Here is a 20,236-nt window from a genome sequence, read left to right on the forward strand (position 1 = left end):
GACACCCAGGTCTCTTTGCACCTCCCCTTTTCCTAATCTGTCACCATTCAGATAATAGTCTGTCTCTCTGTTTTTACCACCAAAGTGGATAACCTCACATTTATCCACATTATACTTCATCTGCCATGCATTTGCCCACTCACCTAACCTATCCAAGTCGCTCTGCAGCCTCACAGCATCCTCCTCGCAGCTCACACTGCCACCCAACTTAGTGTCATCCGCAAATTTGGAGATACTACATTTAATCCCCTCGTCTAAATCATTAATGTACAGTGTAAACAGCTGGGGCCCCAGCACAGAACCTTGCGGTACCCCACTAGTCACTGCCTGCCATTCTGAAAAGTACCCATTTACTCCTACTCTTTGCTTCCTGTCTGACAACCAGTTCTCAATCCATGTCAGTACACTACCCCCAATCCCATGTGCTCTAACTTTGCACATCAATCTCTTGTGTGGGACCTTGTCGAACGCCTTCTGAAAGTCCAAATATACCACATCAACTGGTTCTCCCTTGTCCACTCTACTGGAAACATCCTCAAAAAATTCCAGAAGATTTGTCAAGCATGATTTCCCTTTCACAAATCCATGCCGACTTGGACCTATCATGTCACCTCTTTCCAAATGCACTGCTATGACATCCTTAATAATTGATTCCATCATTTTACCCACTACCGATGTCAGGCTGACCGGTCTATAATTCCCTGTTTTCTCTCTCCCTCCTTTTTTAAAAAGTGGGGTTACATTGGCTACCCTCTACTCCATAGGAACTGATCCAGAGTCAATGGAATGTTGGAAAATGACTGTCAACGCATCCACTATTTCCAAGGCCACCTCCTTAAGTACTCTGGGATGCAGTCCATCAGGCCCTGAGGATTTATCGGCCTTCAATCCCATCAATTTCCCCAACACAATTTCCCGGCTAATAAGGATTTCCCTCAGTTCCTCCTCCTTACTAGACCCCCCGACCCCTTTTATAACCGGAAGGTTGTTCGTGTCCTCCTTCGTGAATACCGAACCAAAGTACTTGTTCAATTGGTCCGCCATTTCTTTGTTCCCCGTTATGACTTCCCCTGATTCTGACTGCAGGGGACCTACATTTGTCTTTACTAACCTTTTTCTCTTTACATATCTATAGAAACTTTTGCAATCCGTCTTAATGTTCCCTGCAAGCTTCTTCTCATACTCCATTTTCCCTGCCCTAATCAAACCCTTTGTCCTCCTCTGCTGAGTTCTAAATTTCTCCCAGTCCCCAGGTTCGCTGCTATTTCTGGCCAATTTGTATGCCACTTCCTTGGCTTTAATACTATCCCTGATTTCCCTTGATAGCCACGGTTGAGCCATCTTCCCTTTTTTATTTTTATGCCAGACAGGAATGTACAATTGTTGTAGTTCATCCATGCGGTCTCTAAATGTCTGCCATTGCCCATCCACAGTCAACCACTTAAGTATCATTCGCCAATCCATCCCAGCCAATTCACGCCTCATACCTTCAAAGTTAGCCTTCTTTAAGCTCTGGACCATGGTCTCTGAATTAACTGTTTCATTCTCCATCCCAATGCAGAATTCCACCATATTATGGTCACTCTTCCCCAAGTGGCCTCGCACAACGAGATTGCTAATTAATCCTCTCTCATTACATAACACCCAGTCTAAGATGGCCTCCCCCCTAGTTGGTTCCTCGACATATTGGTCTAAAAAACCATCCCTTATGCACTCCAGGAAATCCTCCTCCACCGTATTGCTTCCAGTTTGGTTAGCCCAATCTATGTGCATATTAAAGTCACCCATTATAACTGCTGCACCTTTATTGCACGCACCCCTAATTTCCTGTTTGATGCCCTCCCCAACATCACTACTACTGTTTGGAGGTCTGTACACAACTCCCACTAACGTTTTTTACCCTTTGGTGTTCTGCAGTTCTACCCATATAGATTCCACATCATCCAAGCTAATGTCCTTCCTAACTATTGCCTTAATCTCCTCCTTAACCAGCAATGCTACCCCACCTCCTTTTCCTTTTATTCTATCCTTCCTGAATGTTGAATACCCCTGGATATTGAGTTCCCAGCCCTGATCATCCTGGAGCCACGTCTCCGTAATCCCAATCACATCATATTTGTTAACATTTATTTGCACAGTTAATTCATCCACCTTATTGCGGATACTCCTTGCATTAAGACACAAAGCCTTTAGGCTTGTTTTTTTTAACACCCTCTGTCCTTTTAGAATTTTGCTGTACAATGGCCCTTTTTGTTCTTTGCCTTGGGTTTCTCTGCCCTCCACTTTTCCTCATCTCCTTTCTGTCTTTTGTTTTTGCCTCCTTTTTGTTTCCCTCTATCTCCCTGCATTGGTTCCCATCCCCCTGCCATATTAATTTAACTCCTCCCCAACAGCACTAGCAAACACTCCCCCGAGGACATTGGTTCCGATTCTGCCCAGGTGCAGACCGTCCGGATTGTACTGGTCCCACCTCCCCCAGAACCGGTTCCAATGCCCCAGGAATTTGAATCCCTCCCTGCTGCACCATTGCTCAAGCCATGTATTCATCTGAGCTATCCTGCGATTCCTACTCTGACTAGCACGTGGCACTGGTAGCAATCCCGAGATTACTACTTTTGAGGTCCTACTTTTTAATTTAGCTCCTAGCTCATTAAATTCATTTCGTAGGACCTCATCCCTTTTTTACCTATGTCATTGGTACCAACGTGCACCACGACAACTGGCTGTTCTCCCTCCCTTTTTAGAATGTCCTGCACCCGCTCCGAGACATCCTTGACCCTTGCACCAGGGAGGCAACATACCATCCTGGAGTCTCGGTTGCGGCCGCAGAAACGCCTATCTATTCCCCTTACAATTGAATCCCCTATCACTATCGCTCGCCCACTCTTTTTCCTGCCCTCCTGTGCAACAGAGCCAGCCACGGTGCCATGAACTTGGCTGCTGCTGCCCTCTCGTGATGAGTCATCCCCCTCAACAGCACTCAAAGCAGTGTATCTGTTTTGCAGTGGGATGACCACAGGGGACCCCTGCACTACCTTCCTTGCACTACTCTTCCTGCTGGTCGTCCATTCCCTCGCTGGCTGTGGACCCTTCTCCTGCGGTAAGACCAACTCGCTACACGTGATACTCACGTCATTCTCAGCATCGTGGATGCTCCAGAGTGAATCCACCCTCAGCTCCAACTCCGCAACGCGGACCGTCAGGAGCCGGAGGTGGACACACTTCCCGCACATGTAGTCATCAGGGACACTGGTGTTGTCCCCGAGTTCCCACATGGTACAGGAGGAGCATATCACGTGACCGAGCTGTCCTGCCATGACTTAACCCTTAGATACACTTAAATTGCCGACAACAACTGGGAGCGTGTTTCAGGAAGACTTGCTGCTCCATCCACAGGTGGTGTGATTTGCCGATGGGCGTTCCCGGCGGGTGAGGGCCTGTGCTGGGGGGTGCACTCTGAAATACTTACCGGTGAGTATCAAAGGTGCGAGGTTTCTGCAACTTACGGTGTTGGTGCTTGCTCGCTGCACCTTACACCTCCCCGAACAAACTGCCAATTATAATCAACCCAATCACACAGCTCCCTCTGCTGCCCTGATATCTCCCACCTCGCCATCCCATCTCCTCAGCGTTCCTGGGCTAGGGAGAATGTGTTGTGTGTGGGTATTGGGTAGTGCGTGTATGTGTTTTGTGTGTTTGTGTGTGTGAGTGTGAGTGTGTGTTGGGAGTGTGAGATTCTATGAGATTCTGTGTCTGTGTGTATGTCTGTGTGTATGTCTGTGTGTATGTCTGTGTGTATATCGGTGTGTGAGTGTGTGTGAGTGTGTGTGAGTGTGTGTTGGGTGTGTGAGTGTGTGTTGGGTGTGGGTGTGAGTGTGAGTGTGTGAGTGTGTTGGGAGTGTACGGTTGTTCTTGTACTATTGCAACAACACATAAAACACAAAGTTAGCATGCAGTACAGCAACTAATTAGGAAAGCAAATGGAATGTTGGCCTTTATTGCAAGGGTAGAGTATAAAAGCAGAGAAATCCTGCTACAACTGTACAGAGTATTGGTGAGAACACACCTGGAGTACTGCGTACAGTTTTGGTCTCCTTATTTAAGGAGGGACATACTTGCCTTGGAGGCTGTTCAAAGAAGGTTCACTAGGTTGATTCCTGAGATGAGGGGGTTGACTTATGAAGAAAAGTTGAGCAGGTTGGGCCTATACTCTTTGCAGTTTAGAAGAATGAGGAGCCGAATGGCCTACTCCTGCTCCTATTTCTTATGTTCTTATGTTCTAACACATGGTCAGTCGGGTACAACTCACCTGTCTGACAACGGTCTGAGCCCAGCTCACGTCCCCTATTAGTGGGTGAACAATCCAACGATTGATGAGTTCAGCTTCACCGTGAGCCGACATCAAGGGATCAGAATGAAATGTCGCTGTGAACATTTGGGTGCCACAAGCCAGTTATCCCGGAGGTACCTTTTCTGACACCACCTGCTTCAAACCCAAGGATTGTGCGGCCACTCGATTTGAGGTGTTGGAGATTAGACAGCACCGTGGAACTCTCAGCCCACTGAGCACAGCAGCACCTTCGCTGGGGACGGGAGGCAGAAGAAAAAATATGTCCCGAGTGATCATAAAGAGTCTGATCCCAGCCCATGATATCGGCCAGGACCCCGACTTAAAGGGCTCATCTGTGGGGATGTGCGGGGGCACGGGTAGAGAGGGGGGGCTGGGGGTTTGAACCCTCGCGGAACATCGGCGAATGGGGAGCACTGTCGTTTTCCCATGTTTCTTTTGTTTTTTGATTTCCACAGCAAAGAAATCTTGCAGGAATATCAGGAGATCAGCAGTCTGGTGCAGGAGGAAGTGGTGACGGTTCACCGGGAAATCAGCGATGCCATCGAAGCCATTGACCCGCGCACAGAGTACGAGAGCTTCATTGAACAAAACAGGTCAGAACCTCTGGTACATGCAGCTTCTAGTCGACCGATCTCTATCCCGTACTTCGCCCTGCTGATTTTACCCAATAGTTACAACACTGTACGTGCTGTGAAAATAGTGCTTTTCGACAAGTAAACATAAGAACATAAGAAATAGGAGCAGGAGTAGGCCATTCGGCCCCTCGAGCCTGCTCCGCCATTCAATAAGATCATGGCTGATCTGATCCTGGCCTCAGCTCCACTTCCCTGCCCGCTCCCCATAGCCCTTTATTCCCTTATCAATCAAAAATCTGTCTATCTCCACCTTAAATATATTCAATGACCCAGCCTCCACAGCTCTCTGGGGCAGAGAATTCCACAGATTTTACAACCCTCTGAGAGAAGAAATTACTCCTCATCTCAGTTCTAAATGGGCTTCTTTTTCTTAAACTGTGCCCCCTTATTCTAGATTCCCCCATGAGTGGAAACATCCTCTCTGCATCTACCTTGTCGAGGCCCCTCAGCTTATATGTTTCAATAAGATCACCTCTCATTCTTCTAAACTCCAGTGAGTATCGGCCCAACCTGCTCAACCTTTCAAAAAACTAGTTGGTTTATTAACAAAGGTTTAACAATCACACGACACGTTAACAGTTCATCCACCAGGCTCACAACTGCATACCTCATCGTGGATGACCTAGACCCTACTGGCCGGGGTTTTATTGAGCCTTGTGAACATCACGTGACTGGCTAAGCCACTCACAATGCAACAGCTCTACAAACCTCACCGATGCATACAATACACACGTGAAACTCCCGAACCCTGCCTGCTGTTGCAGTGTTGTCCTGCCCGCTCTGAATCTCTCTATTCTTTGCCCGAATGCACAGGTCAGTGGCCGAGGTCCCACCACTCGTGACCTTTGACACCAGCCTCCTCGAGGAGTTGGACGACCTTCAGACGGGGGAGTTACAGCTCAACGACCTGACCATCGAGTCAGTGCAACACAGGTGAGCTGCACGTCCCTTGCACTACTGTGCATTTGTTAGTGTCAGTGTGAGAATACGTCCGTGCACATTTGCGTCTGCCTGTGAGCAAATCGAATCATGGAATTATAGAACAGTGCCGCACAGAAGGAGGCCATTCGACGATTTGAGTCTGCGTCGGCTCTTTCGAAGAGCAATCCCGTTAGTCCCACTCCCCCCACTCTTTCCCCGTATCCCTGCAATGATTTTCCTCATTTAAGTATTTATCCAATTCCCATTTGAAGGTTACTATTGAGACTGTCTCCACCACCGTCTTGGGCAGTGCGTTCCAGATCCTAACCACTCGTTGCGTAAAAGAGTTTTTCCTCATGTCGCCTCTGGTTCTTCTGCCAATCACCTTAAATCTGTGCCCTCTGGTTATCGACCCTTCAGCCATTGGAAACAGATTCTCGTTATTTACTCTGCCTAAACCCTTCATGATTTGAAACATCTCGAGTAAATCTCCTCTCAACCATCTCTGCTCCAAGGAGAACAACCCCAGCTTCTCCAGTCTCTCCACATAACTGAAGTCCATCATCCATATGTATGCACAGATGTGTGTACATGCACACGTGTGCACTTGGGGGGGTGTCCTCGTGCATTGCAATAAAGTGTAACTTCTGGACTATGACACCCAGACTGTGACACCTGGCTTCTTTTCAGTATTTTCTAGGTAGATATTGTACTGATTGAGTTCCTTTCTCTCCCCAGTCTAACCTCCATTGAGGAAGAGTTGCAATCTCTGACAGAGACTATTGACAACCGACAGGCGACAATCAGACAGATCTCGACCGAAATATCAGCCGAGGAGCAGTCAGGCGGTGGGAGATCACGGTGAGTAAATCCCACATACTGGACACAGCTCCTAACTGGGATTGGAATCGGAGCACCGCCTGTCTCAGACGCAACGTTTCTTTTTATGGGGTTTTTCTAAGTTTCTTGATAACAGAACTTTGAGAAACAGGACTGGGCCACTTGGTGCAACATGCTTATCCTCTTTATAGATTAACCCTACCTACCCACCTTCTCCCCATATCCCCCAACCCCACCTACCCACCTTCTCCACATATCCCCCAACCCTACCTACCCACCTTCTCCCCATATCCCCCAACCCCACCTACCCACCTTCTCCCCATATCCCCCAACCCCACCTACCCACCTTCTCCACATATCCCCCAACCCTACCTACCCACCTTCTCCCCATATCCCCCAACCCCACCTACCCACCTTCTCCCCATATCCCCCAACCCCACCTACCCACCTTCTCCCCATATCCCCCAACCCCACCTACCCACCTTCTCCACATATCCCCCAACCCTACCTACCCACCTTCTCCACATATCTCCCAACCCCACCTACCCACCTTCTCCCCATATCCCCCAACCCCACCTACCCACCTTCTCCCCATATCCCCCAACCCCACCTACCCACCTTCTCCCCATATCCCCCAACCCCACCTACCCACCTCCTCCCCATATCCCCAACCCCACCTACCCACCTTCTCCCCATATCCCCCAACCCCACCTCCCCACCTTCTCCACATATCCCCCAACCCTACCTACCCACCTTCTCCACATATCTCCCAACCCCACCTACCCACCTTCTCCCCATATCCCCCAACCCCACCTACCCACCTTCTCCCCATATCCCCAACCCCACCTACCCACCTTCTCCCCATATCCCCAACCCCACCTACCCGCCTTCTCCACATATCCCCCAACCCCACCTACCCACCTTCTCCCCATATCCCCCAACCCCACTCACCCACCTTCTCCCCGCCTGTGGGGGTGATTAAAACTAGGGGCCATAAGTACAAGATAATAAGTGCCTGCCCTGCCCCCACCCCGCCCACAAACCACCATTGGATGGGTCACTGATTGAGATTGCCAACTTTGTGCTCATGAGGAACTAGGCTGAGACTGGGGCCAGTGTAGTCGTGCTGCCAGAGTCTCACTGCATCAGCCCATCCTGCTTTCAGAACACTGGCCCTGTGCTGTCCATCTCCACTCCACGCCTTGCTGTGCCTCTTGTGAAAGGGCTGTCCTATGAGGAGAGATTGCGTAGATTGGGGCTATACTCTCTGGGGTTTAGAAGAAGGAGAGATGATATCATTGAAATGTATAACATTTTTAAAAGGCTTGATAGGGTAGATGCCGAGCAGTTGTTTCCCCCGGGCTGGAGAGTCTAGAACCAGGGGGCACAGTCTCAGGATAAGGGGTTGGCCATTTAAGACGGAAGTGAGGAGGAATTTCTTCACTTGGAGGGTTGTTAATTTTTGGAATTCTCTGCCCCGGAGGGCTGTGGAGGCTCAGTCATTGGGTATATTCAAGAATCAGATCAATAGATCTTTGGGCACTAAGGGAACCCAGGGATATGGGGATCGGGCGGGAAAGTGGAGTTGAGGTCGAAGATCAGCCGTGATCTCATTGAATGGCGGAGCAGGCTCGAGGGGCCGAATGGCCGACTCCTGCTCCTATTTCTTGTGTTCTCGGGTTCCTGTTCTGGCTGCATCCCTTCTCACTAAATGCTTTCCACCCGTTCCCTTGCAGTGTCTACATCTTCAGCAAGAAATGTGCTTTGGAGGAGAGTCGGCATCAGGTCCAGGTGCTTCTGGGCAACAAGGGGAGGCTGGAGGCTCAACGGCTGCTGCTGGTGCAGAAACTGAAGGAGCTGGGAGACAAGGACCCCCCCCCTGCCCTGGAGTTAGAGGAGGACGGATACTCCATCTCCTCAGTTGTGAGTCTCGACAGCGCCAACACGGAAAGAAAGAGCATTGCATTGGCATGCAGCGACGTCGCGTGTCCTCGGCCCATCTCAGAGCGCTTCCCAGCCCGTCAGTTGCTTTTAAAGTGTAAAGTTTGTCCTTAATTCTGTTCAGCTAAAAGGAACTGCTGGAAATCGGAGAGAGAAACGGATAATGTTGGAGAGGCACAACCGGTCTGTCGGCATCTGAAAAGAGAAAAGTATTGAGTGTTGTAGAGCAGATGTTTCCACTCGTGGAGACTTTGAGACGTTCCTCAAAACATACCTCTTTCACCAAGCTTTCGGTCACCTGCCCTAATATCTCATGTGGCTCGGTGTCAAATGTTGTTTGGTAATTGCTCCCGTGAACCACCTTGAGACGTTAAAGGTGCTATATAAATACATTCGGCCCATCGAGTCCATGCCAGCTCTCTGTAGAGCAATCCAGCCAGTCTCATTCCCGCTCTATCCCCGCAGTCCTGCAAGTTTATTTCCCTCAACTGCCTGTCCAATTTCCCTTTGAAATCATTGATCGTGTCTGCTTCCACCACCCTCGTAGGCAATGAGCTCCAGGTCATTACCACTCGCTGCGTAAAAAAGCTCTTCCTCACTTCCCCCCCCCCTGTATCTCTTGCCCAAAACCTTAAATCTGTGTCCCCTAGTCCTTGTACCATCAGCTATTGGGAACAGCTTTTCTTTGTCTACCTTATCTAAACCTGTCAGGAATGACTGGACAGGCTGGGTTCTCTCTTCTCTAGAAAAGAGAAGGTTGAGGGGTGACCTGATAGAGGTCTTTAAAATTATGAAAGGGTTCGATGGGGTAGACGTAGAGAAGTCGCTTCCACTTGTGGGAGAGTCCACACCTAGAGACCATCAATATCAGACAGTCACTAATAAATCCAACGGGGAATTCAGAAGAAACTTCTTTACCCAGAGAGTGGTGAGAATGTGGAACTCGCTGCCACAGGGAGTGGTTGAGGCGAATAGTATAGATGTAGTTAAGGGGAAACTAGATATGTACAAAAGGAAGAAAGGAATAGAAGGATATGCCAACAGGGTTCGATGAAGAGAGGTGGGAGGAGGCGCATGTGGAGCATAAACACCAGCATGCACCAGTTGGGCTGAATGGCCTGTTTCTGTGCTGTAAATACTGTGTAATCCATGTGGACCCTTGTTCGGGACTGGTGAAGGTGCTACACACCACGGGTTATTTTACGGGTCTGTGCTGGGGAGCCTCACCAGCACCGCAAGTCGGAAATTCATCCCCCCCCTGGCCAAATTCCCAACACCCCAACCCGTCCGAGGGCCCTGTACCGTTTAACCCACCGTTCCTCTTTACAGATGCTGACAGGACAACAACAACAGCTTGTATTTATATAGCACCTTTAGCGTAGTGAATTGTCCCAAGGCGCTTCACAGGAGTATTATGAGATGAAAAATTTGACACTGAGCCGCATAAGTAGAAATTAGGGCAGGTGACCGAGAGCTTGGACAAAGAGGTAGGTTTTAAGGAGCGCCTTAAAGGACTAAAGAGAGGTAGAGAGGCGGAGAGGTTTAGGGAAGGAGTTCCAGAGCTTGGGGCCCAGGCAACAGAAGGCACGGCCACCGATGGTGGAGCGATTATAATCAGGGATGGTCAAGAGGGCAGAATTAGAGGAGCGCAGAGATCTCGGGGGATTGTGAGGCTGGAGGAGATTACAGAGATAGGGAGGGGCGAGGCCATGGAGGGATTTGTAAATAAGGATGAGAATTTTGAAATCGAGGCGTTGCTTAATCGAGATCCAATGTAGGTCAGCGAGCACAAGGGGTGATGGGTGAGCGGGACTTGGTGCGAGTGAGGACACGGGCAGCCAAGTTTTGGATCACCTCTAGTTTACGTCGGGTAGAATGTGGGAGGCCAGCCAGGAGTGTGTTGGAATAGTCAAGTCTAGAGGTAACAAAGGCATGGACGAGGGCTTCAGCAGCAGATGAGCTAAGGCAAGGGCGGAGACGGGCGATGTTACGGAGATGGAATAGGCGGTCTTAATTATGCTGTTACTATGTGGTCGAAAGTTCATTTCAGCATCAAATATGACACCAAGGTTGCGAACAATGTGGTTCAGCCTCAGACAGAAGTTGGCGAGAGGTGGAATCAGTGTCGCGGAACGGAGTTTGTCTTGGGAACTGAAAACAATGGCTTTGGTCTTCCCAAAATTCAATTGGAGAACATTTCTGCTCATCCATGACAAGTTAGAGACCGTGGAGGGGTCGAGAGGAGTGGTGGTGAGGTAGAGCTGGGTGCCATCAGCGTACATGTGGAAACTGATGCTGTGTTTTTGGATGATGTCGCCAAGGGGCAACATATAGATGAGAAATAGGAGGGGGCCAAGAATAGATCCTTGGGGGACACCAGAGGTAACGATGCGGGGGGGGGGGGGCGGGAAGAGAAGCTGTTGCAGGTGATTCTCTGGCTATGATTAGATAGCTAAGAATGGAACCAGGCGAGTGCAGTCCCACCCAGCTGGAGGACGGTGGAGAGGCGTTGCAGAAGGATAGAGTGATCAACCGTGTCAAAGACTGCAGACAAGTCAAGAAGGATGAAGAGAGATAGTTTGCCTTTGCCACAGTCTCAAAGGATGTCAGTTGTGACTTTAATGAGAACCCTTTCAGTACTGTGGATTGAAGGGATTCAAACATGGAATTGGGGGAAAGATGGGCACGGATTTGAGAGGTGACAACACGTTTAAGGACTTTGGAGAGGAAAGGGATGTTGGAGGTGGGATGGTAATTTGCTACGATGGAAGGGTCAAGGGTTGTTTTTTTGAGGAGACAGGTGATGACGGCAGATTTGAGGGAGAGGGGGGCAGTACCTGAGGAGAGAGGTACTAACAATGTCAGCTAACCTGGGAGCCAGAAAAGGAAGTTGGGTCGTTAGCGGTTTGGTGGGAAATAGGGTCGAGGGAGCAGGAAGTGAGTCTCATGGACAGGATGAACTCGAAAGGTCAAGAGGGGAGATTGGAGAGAACCTGTGAGGTCAGGGCTCGGGCAGGGGGGATCCTTGCAGGAAGTTTTCCCTGGTGGGCTAGGGGAAGGAAGGGAAGAGGCAGAGGCGGCTGAACGGATGGTCTCAATCTTCGAGACAAAGAAGCCCATGAGCTCCTCACACTTATTGTCGGAGGGGAGGGTGAAGACTGGGGAGAGGAGTTTAAAAAGACAGTTAGCAGTGGTAAATAGAAGCTGGGATTTATCTTTGCATTCCAGAGTCCGGAATAGAGCAATTTTGGCAGATGAGAGCAGGACCCATTAGTGTTTTGTGGTCTAGCCAGATCTGGCGGTGAATGGCTAAACCAGTTGTCCACCACATCAAGTTGACTTAAGGGAGCAAAGATCAGGGCTGTGCCAGGGTGAGAGAGAGTAATTGTTTTAACAGGGACTAGGGCATCATAGGTGGTGGTGAGGGTGTGACTGAGCCGATCGATAGCTACAGAAATGTCCTAGCGAGTGGAGAGCCAAAGACTGGTCAGTTGGGAGTTGATAAACATGTTCAGCCATGAACTCATTGAATGTCGGTGCAGGCTCGAAGGGCCGAATGGCCTACTTCTGCACCTAGTTTCTATGTTTCTATTTTCTATTTTCTATGATACGTGCAGCTGTAAGAGAGTGAGGAGAAAGTTTTTTCCAGGAACGGACACAGAAGGAGGCGGGGTTGGGGGGTGGAAGGGGATGTGGGTGGAGAGCGATACGAGGAAGTGGTCAGAGATGGCCTTGTCTGCGATTGACACGGTGGGACCTGCAGTGTATTTCTAGCATTTGGCAGTTGCGAGTTTATTGTAATCTGTTTGTCTTCTGTTGCAAGGGAAAGGATAATGTCAAAGCCCTGACCTTGGAGACGCTGAAGAACCACATCTCCGGACTTTTCAAACCCAAGTTCAGTGTAAGTGGCTCCTGCTCCTGAAGTCTGAGCAGAAGATTTCTGATAGCTTTTTGTGAGGTGAGCATATTAAGGAGTGCTGGAACTAAGACAGGGAGATGGTGTTAAGGTACAGATCAGCCACGATCTAATTGAAGGGGATGAACAGGCTCGAGGGGCTGAATGGTCTCCTCCCGAAAAGCCGAAATGGATTGATCATTAACAGGATCGAGGAGCTCAGCTTCCTAGAATAACCCACAAAACAGTCCGTTGTATTTGGAAATACTCAAGCATTTTTAGCTGAGATACAATCAGGCTAAAAACAGTCTATGAACAGGACAGAAGGCAACCAGCTGGCCACGTATGTCTCCCATAGCTCTCTCCCACTCCTCCCATCCCCTCCAGCTCAGGAGTGCTGGGACCAATTGTAACATCTCCACCTGCTTCATAGTTCCCCAAGTTGCCTATCTGTAATTTATTTGCTTCATGGATTCTTTGCTTAAGAATTCATAGCAACACATTGCTATTAAGAACTAGTTGGTTTATTAGCAAAGGTTTAATAATCACACTACACATTACCAGTTCATCCACCAGGCTCACAACCACCTGCCTCATCGTGGATCCCCCAAACCCAACTGGCTGGGGTTTTATTGAGTCTTGTGAACGTCACGTGACTGGCTAAGCTCCTCCCACCTCAACAGCTCTATTACTATTTTGAGCATAACTTTAAATCACGTGCCCCCTTTTAGTAAGGACACCAAAACCCACAAATTTACAAATCAACTGGGAACCTTGCCAATCAAATTAAAACTTGGTTGCCGGGGGTGATGATGCACTCCAGTCCCTCCGGTGCCCACCTCTCGTGGAAGGCCGCGAGCGTACCGGTGGACACCGCGTGCTCCATCTGCAGGGACACCCTGGCTCGAATGTAACCGCGGAAGAGAGGCAGGCAGTCGGGCTGAACGACCCCCTCGACCGCCCGCTGCCTGGACCGGCTGATGGCCCCCTTGGCCGTGCCCAAGAGCAGTCCTGCGAGGAGGCCCTTTGACCTGCCTGCTCCCCTCCGCTCAGGGTCCCCAAAGATCAGGAGTGTGGGACTGAAGTGCAACCAGAATTCGAGGAGCAGCCCCTTCAAATAATGGAATAGGAGCTGCAACCTCGCACACTGTACAAAATGGAGAGTGTGCAAGAGCAGCCCACAGTCAACAGCTCTACAAACCCATGAGCATACATTACAGCTATCCTGTGGGGCTAGAGGGAGTTTATTCTAAGCTCTAACTTTGCACGAGGCCTGTGAATGTTGTGAGCGGCAATCTTGCGCGGGAGGCCAAACCTCCAAACTCGCCCACTGTCTTCCATTGCTCCGAAGGCACCTTCTCGAGAAGTAAGCTTATCGGTAACTCCTGAGGGTGGAAGCTGAGATGAGCGGCCGTTTCTCCGCTAGCGGTTCAATGATTCTGACGGGATGTTGTATTCTCCTCCTTCCAGCTGCCTCCTCTCTTGCCGATTGTACCCGCCGTCCAGAAGCCCCTGTGCCAGCAGGCCTGGTACCACGGTGCCATTCCCCGAATGGAGACACAGCAACTCCTGGTCAACGAGGGGGACTTCCTGGTGCGCGAGAGCCAGAACAAGGGGGAATACGTTCTGTCCGTGATGTCTGCAGGACAGTGCCGCCATTTTATCATTCAACACGCAGACGTAAGTACGAGAGCAGTGCGGCACGGCAAGGGCGGTGCACGAGCAACTTTCCTCCCCCCCCCCCGCCCCCCAAGATATTTATTCCCAGCAGCTGATGCCACGTGAGGCCTGTTTGATTCCCGCTCTGTGGTGTGTTGGCCTATCTCCGTGGTAGCGAAATTACAATTGGCCCCTGTGTTCCTGGGTTATAGAGGGAAAACAATCAGTGGGGGGGGGCGCAGGGAAGGTTCCTTCTCCAGTGATCCCCCTCCCCTTGCCACTGCAATCTGCATGCACGTGTGTGTGTAGTCGTCTGGTGAATAGCCTGCTGAGGTGCAGCGTGTAGACTCAAACATGAAGAATGGCCATTTTGGTACCTGTGCAACTGTGACCCAGCGCTTTCAGAAGTGATGATTGGGTAAACAAAGGATGACGTTTGGGATAGGTCAGTGACACCTGTGGTACTGAGCCCCAACACAACTCGGGAGTGGAGAGAGTGTAAAGAGGAAGAGCTGTTTCCACAGTTACATCGTCAGTAAGTGGGGTGATTACTCTGTGTCTCCTCTGTTCAACAGGGTCATGTGCAATGTGCCATGTAAAAAGAAAGTCTTGCATTTATATAGTGCCTTTCACATCCTCAGGACATCCCAAAGTGCTTTGCAGGCAAGGAAGTACTTTTTGAAGTGTAGTCACTCTTGTAATGTAGGAAATGGGGCAGCCAATTTGCGCACAGCAAGCTCGCACAACAGCAAAATGATAATGACCAGATAATTGGTTTTAGTGCTGTTGATTGAGGGATAAATATTGGCCTGAAATAGTGCCATGGGATCTTTTATGTCCACCTGAGAGGGCAGACGGGACCTCGGTGTAATGTCTCGTCTGAAAGACGGCACTTCCAACAGTACGGCACTCCCTCAGCACTGCACTGGGAGTGTCAGCCTAGATTTATGTGGTTGAGTCTCTGGAGTGGGACTTGAACCCACAACCTGCTGACTTAGAGGTGAGCCATAGCTCACACTTCACCATGTACATTGTGCTGTGCATACTACACCCTCTGCACACAGTACACTATGACAGCAGCTTGTCTTAGTGTGCAATTATAGAAATGACAACATGGAAACAAGGCATTGAGACCAGTCTGTGTTGGTGTTTATTTTTCACACTGGAATGAAAAGATGATTACAATATTTTTTTACTTGAATTAAGACAAACTATGGAAAATTGGTTGACAGTTCCAAGTAATGGTGTATGTTGGAAATGGGTGAGCTTGGAATGTGTGAATCCCATTTTGTTCTCCTGTTGTTTCCCAACAGTCCCAGTACCGGTTTGACGGTGAGAGCTTCTCCACAATCCCTCTCCTCATCGACAACCTCTTGAAAACCAAGCAACCCGTCACCAAGAAAACGGGAGCTATCCTGATCAAACCAATTCTTAAGGTACACATTAACATCACATTCCAATTATAACCCTCACCACATCTGCCTCATTCTCACTCTTCTCGCTCCCGCTGGATGGATCTCACTTTCTCAATTTATTTCTCACTCTGAATATCTTTTTTTCTCTCTTTATTTCTCTCTCGATCCCTTTCTCTCTTTTTCTCTTGCTCTTTCTCTCCCTGTATCTATCTCTCTCTCTTTATTTCTCTATCTCTCCCTTTCTCTCCCTGAATCTATCTCTCTCTTTATTTCTCTTTCTCTCCCTTTCTCCCTCTCTCCCTGAATCTATTTCTCACTCTTTCTCTCCCTCCCTCTGTCTCTTTTCTTCACTCTCACGCCTCAGAAAACTAAAGTGCGCAGTAATGTGCCATGCCAATTATAACCCAACAGGGAGTTCCCACAGTGAACGAGGAGGTAAAGGAACTGATGGTGCGATGGTGAGCCAAACACGCAAAAAGGTTCCCGGTTTGACACACTGTGTGTTGGGCTAAGTGACCTCGGCTTGGTGGGTGGAGGCTACAATTGGCTTCAGTGCTCTTGCCATTAGGAATAAGAAAAATGAGACAGAGGTCCTGCTCCTAATCACAGTCTCGTGAGTTCTGCTGGAAATTTTGAATATCAGGCGAACTGTGACTGTCTCCACAGTTGAATAGTTTGCAGCCAATTGCTGTTTAAGCTCCCACACAACCACTTGGGTGAAGCACTGAGGGATGCTGCTGAGGCCTTTAAACTCTACTGACACTGTGCCTTGCTTTGTAGGATAAGTGGGTACTGGACCATGAAGATGTTCTAATAGGAGATCGAATCGGTCGGGTAAGTGCCTGAGAGCTGCCTGTATGACCGATAACGTTCACAAAGAATATCACTCTTTCCCCCCGACCCCCCGCCCTCCTCCCGATACTCGGGCTCCCTCCCCCGAAAGCCCAGTGATGGGGTAAAAAGAAGACTTCTCTGGACTCCCTGACATAAGGAATTGGCACCCACCCGTATCCCCGCTCGTATAGCGACCACGGAATCACTCAGACCAAAACCTCGGTTCAACTGGTTTTTATTCAAGCATGCAGGGGAAGGGGTCCAATGAACCCTTCTAAGAACAGAGGTTTTGACATCGACAGTTATACATTGACTGAGGTGTGCAACCTTCCTACAAAACCACCGATTGGCCGACTGCCTATGAACGAAGGTTACATTGGTTCGTTGACCCTTATCAGACTGGCTCTGACTGGTTCCCCCAACCTTTCCATCTCCCATCACCTGTCAGTCTTATGGAGTGTGTTGTTCAGTGGTGTCAACTTTGCCTCAGTTCCTTATGACGTGATTAACCTTGTTTCCCAGGGTGCTGCCTCCTTATCCCTCTCCCAAGAACTCGAGTCAATACTATAATCTATGTTCCCCAAACAGCTTACTCTACTGTCCTTGGCAAGTGTTGTTCTGTACTGAATCTTCTATCAGTCTGTGCTAGGGTTCAACGCATTTACCGCAAGCTTTGCTTTTTGACAGTTCTCCATTTTAAAACCCATTTGTAAATGAGTTTTATAAGCGAGCTTTACATGCATATAAGCGAATGTCCACTTCTACTTTGGTGACAGTATTTTAACCCCTTACAATACTATTCCCCCTTTACACCCAGCTGGTTAAGCCAGTGAATGGCTCAACTGTACAGATCAGGAAAGACCCAGTGATGCCCTCTGCAGTTGAAGTGCCTGCTGGTGCTCACTGTCGAGGCTCACACATGACTATTTGGGTGAGGAAGGTGCTGTTGGTGCCTGTTCGCTGACCTACATTGGCTCCGGGGCCAACAACGCCTAAATTTTAAAACTCTCATCCTTGTTTTCAAATCCCTTCCATGGCCTCGCCCCTCCCTATCTCAGTAACCTCCTCCAGCCCTGCAACCCTCCAAAATATCTGCGCTCCTCCAATTCTGGCTTCTTGAGCATCCCCGATTTTAATCGCTCCACCATCGGCGGCCGTGCCTTCAGCTGCCTGGGCCCCGAGCTCTGGAATTCCCTCCCTAAACCGTTCCGCCTCTCTACCTCTCAATCCTCCTTTAAGATGCTGCTTAAAACCTACCTCTTTGACCAAGCATTTGGTCACCTGAGCTCAATGTCAAATTTTGTTTGATAATCGCTCCTGTGAAGCACCTTGGGACGTTTTACTACGTTAAAGGTGCTATATAAATGCAAGTTGTTGGTTCTGCTCTTTTGGGTGTATCACTCTGGGTGGGGGGGATCGGTGAGTGTCATTGGCTTTTACCCATCTTTCCTAATCCGTCTGCCCACAGGGTAACTTTGGAGAGGTGTTCAGTGGTAGGATGAGAAATGACAACACCCTGGTGGCCGTGAAGATGTGCCGCGAAAATCTGCCGGCTGATCAGAAGAATAAGTTCCTCATGGAGGCCAGGTGAGTGCCGATGGCCTGTGACACGGGATCCCCGTGTCAGCAACTCGCTGACCGCTCTACACGGCAAAACACACACGGCAAAGGCTTGGTGAGCCAGCTCCCTGACTGATCCTTAGTAAGGTCTAGTGGTCGAGGCCAATTCAGGAGTGTTGTATGTCCGACCGAAGATGTTCTGGAGATCTCTAAGTTACGCATCGAATTTAAGTAACATTTTGGAAGCAGAATTGCTATTGCTGTGTGTCTACCACCAACAGAAGAGTGGGCTCAGCAGACCACAGGGCAGCATTGGTGTCTGCAATAGCAGTGACCATTCATTGGTGTCCCCAGTGGGAGTGACCATTCATTGGTGTCCCCCAATGGGAGTGACCATTCATTGGTGTCCCCAATGGGAGTGACCATTCATTGGTGTCCCCAATGGGAGTGACCATTCATTGGTGTTCCCCAATGGGAGTGACCATTCATTGGTGTTCCCCAATGGGAGTGACTATTCATTGGTGTCCACCAATGGGACTGACCATTCATTGGTGTCCAGTGATGGAGTGACCATCCATAAATTATGTGTGCAATTGGGCTGTTTTCATTAGAATAGAAGAGATTATGGAGTGATTTGATAGAAGTGTTCAAAATTATAATGGGATGGGACAGAGTCGATAGAAACAGTTTGTTTTCAGTGATTAGGGGGGTTCTACAATAAGGGGATATAGATACAAGACCAGAGACTTTTTTACACAAGGGTTTGTGAGGCTGTGGACTTGGTGATTGGAGCCGAGACCATGTCAATGTTTAAGATAAGTAGGTGATTGAAGGAAAGGGGATAAAGGGCTATAGGAACCGAGCAGGCTGGCGGGATGAGGACTAATGCTCCTGTGAAGTTTACCAACACCAATACCGACTGGTTGGGCTGTCTGGCTTCTTTCTGTATTGTAATCCTGTGTGAGACAGATCGATGACGCTTTTAAAGAAAAGGACAATACCTTAACATTCTCTCTGGGGTTTCTTTTCAGAATCCTGAAACAATACGACCATCCGAACATTGTCAGGCTGATTGGGGTCTGCACTCAGAAACAGCCCATTTATATCGTCATGGAGCTGGTGCAAGGTGAGAGGGTCGGGCTCGAAGGCAGGGTGACTAACAACAAGATTAAAGGTGGAATGGAAGGAGAACCATTCAACCCTTCGAGCCCATTCCTTCCACAAATCATCCACAACCTGTTCTGTCACGAACTAAGTACACGAGTGGAGCATAAACACCGGCATAGACCAGTTGGGCCCAATGGCCTGTTTCTGTGCTGTAGATTCTATGGGGCGGGAAAATTCGTGTGGTTTGCGCCACACGTTAGCACCAGGAGATGGCGCTGAAATGCCGTTGACAGCTGTTGCCGGTTCCAGCACCACACGCCATATCGGTGGTGTCGGTGGTGCTGCTGGTAAACCCTAGCTCCAGGGAGCTCGCCATTATAGGGATTGTGACGTCAGTGAGCGTGCAACGCTCACTGGATGCTCCATCTCCAACATTTGGATTTAGCCACTTACCTTAACGGCAGCGCAGAACTACGACAGGGAGAGCTGGAGTCGACAAGCAGAAAGCAGGCAGCAGCGTTGTTTCAAGGCACCATCCCCAAACAGCTGTACCTGCCAGAGTTCTGCAGTTTCAGGGCCTGTTTGATACTTCCTGCAACTGACACAGCTCTCTTTAGTTATTTCAAGATTTTTTTGGCGATAGGGAGTATTGATTCAAGTGCAGAAGTCACTCATTATTTGCTAAAGACTTCTGCTCACAACACTCCCTCACAGTGATGGGGGGGGGGGGGCGGGGGGGCTGTAGGATTGTGGCATGACCTCAGGAGGAGGAGGAGGACGAAGAGGAACAGGCGAGAGGGCGGAGGCAGTGAGACAATCAGCCTTCTGGACGGGCTAGTCCGTGACTGGCCCATCAGACTCCGATTCGCAGGCATGAAATCCCAGATCCCCGTAGCTCACCACATTCCCGTTCTACAATCCCTGTCTTGTGGCATATCACAGCATCCTCCTGGGCTCAAAGCTGAAATGAGAAAGACCACAAAATATTCCAAACACCATTAATACATTTATCTATAAACATATCACATGAACTCTAATAACTAATAACCCTTGTGCCTGCCACAGTTGAATAGCTGTT

General features: G+C 49.2%; 1 protein-coding gene across 1 annotated transcript in view; it reads left to right on the forward strand.

Moving 5' to 3' along the window:
• fes (FES proto-oncogene, tyrosine kinase) overlaps window positions 1-20,236 on the forward strand; it is a 74,109-nt gene that overhangs the window by 44,678 nt on the left and 9,195 nt on the right. The window contains exons 6-15 of the mRNA XM_070864924.1: window positions 4,807-4,944; window positions 5,800-5,919; window positions 6,646-6,768; window positions 8,484-8,670; window positions 12,512-12,589; window positions 14,054-14,263; window positions 15,556-15,678; window positions 16,438-16,491; window positions 17,960-18,078; window positions 19,083-19,177. Coding sequence (XP_070721025.1) covers window positions 4,807-4,944; window positions 5,800-5,919; window positions 6,646-6,768; window positions 8,484-8,670; window positions 12,512-12,589; window positions 14,054-14,263; window positions 15,556-15,678; window positions 16,438-16,491; window positions 17,960-18,078; window positions 19,083-19,177 — 1,247 coding nt within the window. The remainder of the gene's footprint in view (window positions 1-4,806; window positions 4,945-5,799; window positions 5,920-6,645; window positions 6,769-8,483; window positions 8,671-12,511; window positions 12,590-14,053; window positions 14,264-15,555; window positions 15,679-16,437; window positions 16,492-17,959; window positions 18,079-19,082; window positions 19,178-20,236) is intronic.

This window comes from Pristiophorus japonicus, chromosome 21 (genome assembly GCF_044704955.1).
Source record: "Pristiophorus japonicus isolate sPriJap1 chromosome 21, sPriJap1.hap1, whole genome shotgun sequence".
Classification (NCBI taxonomy): Eukaryota; Metazoa; Chordata; class Chondrichthyes; family Pristiophoridae; genus Pristiophorus; species Pristiophorus japonicus.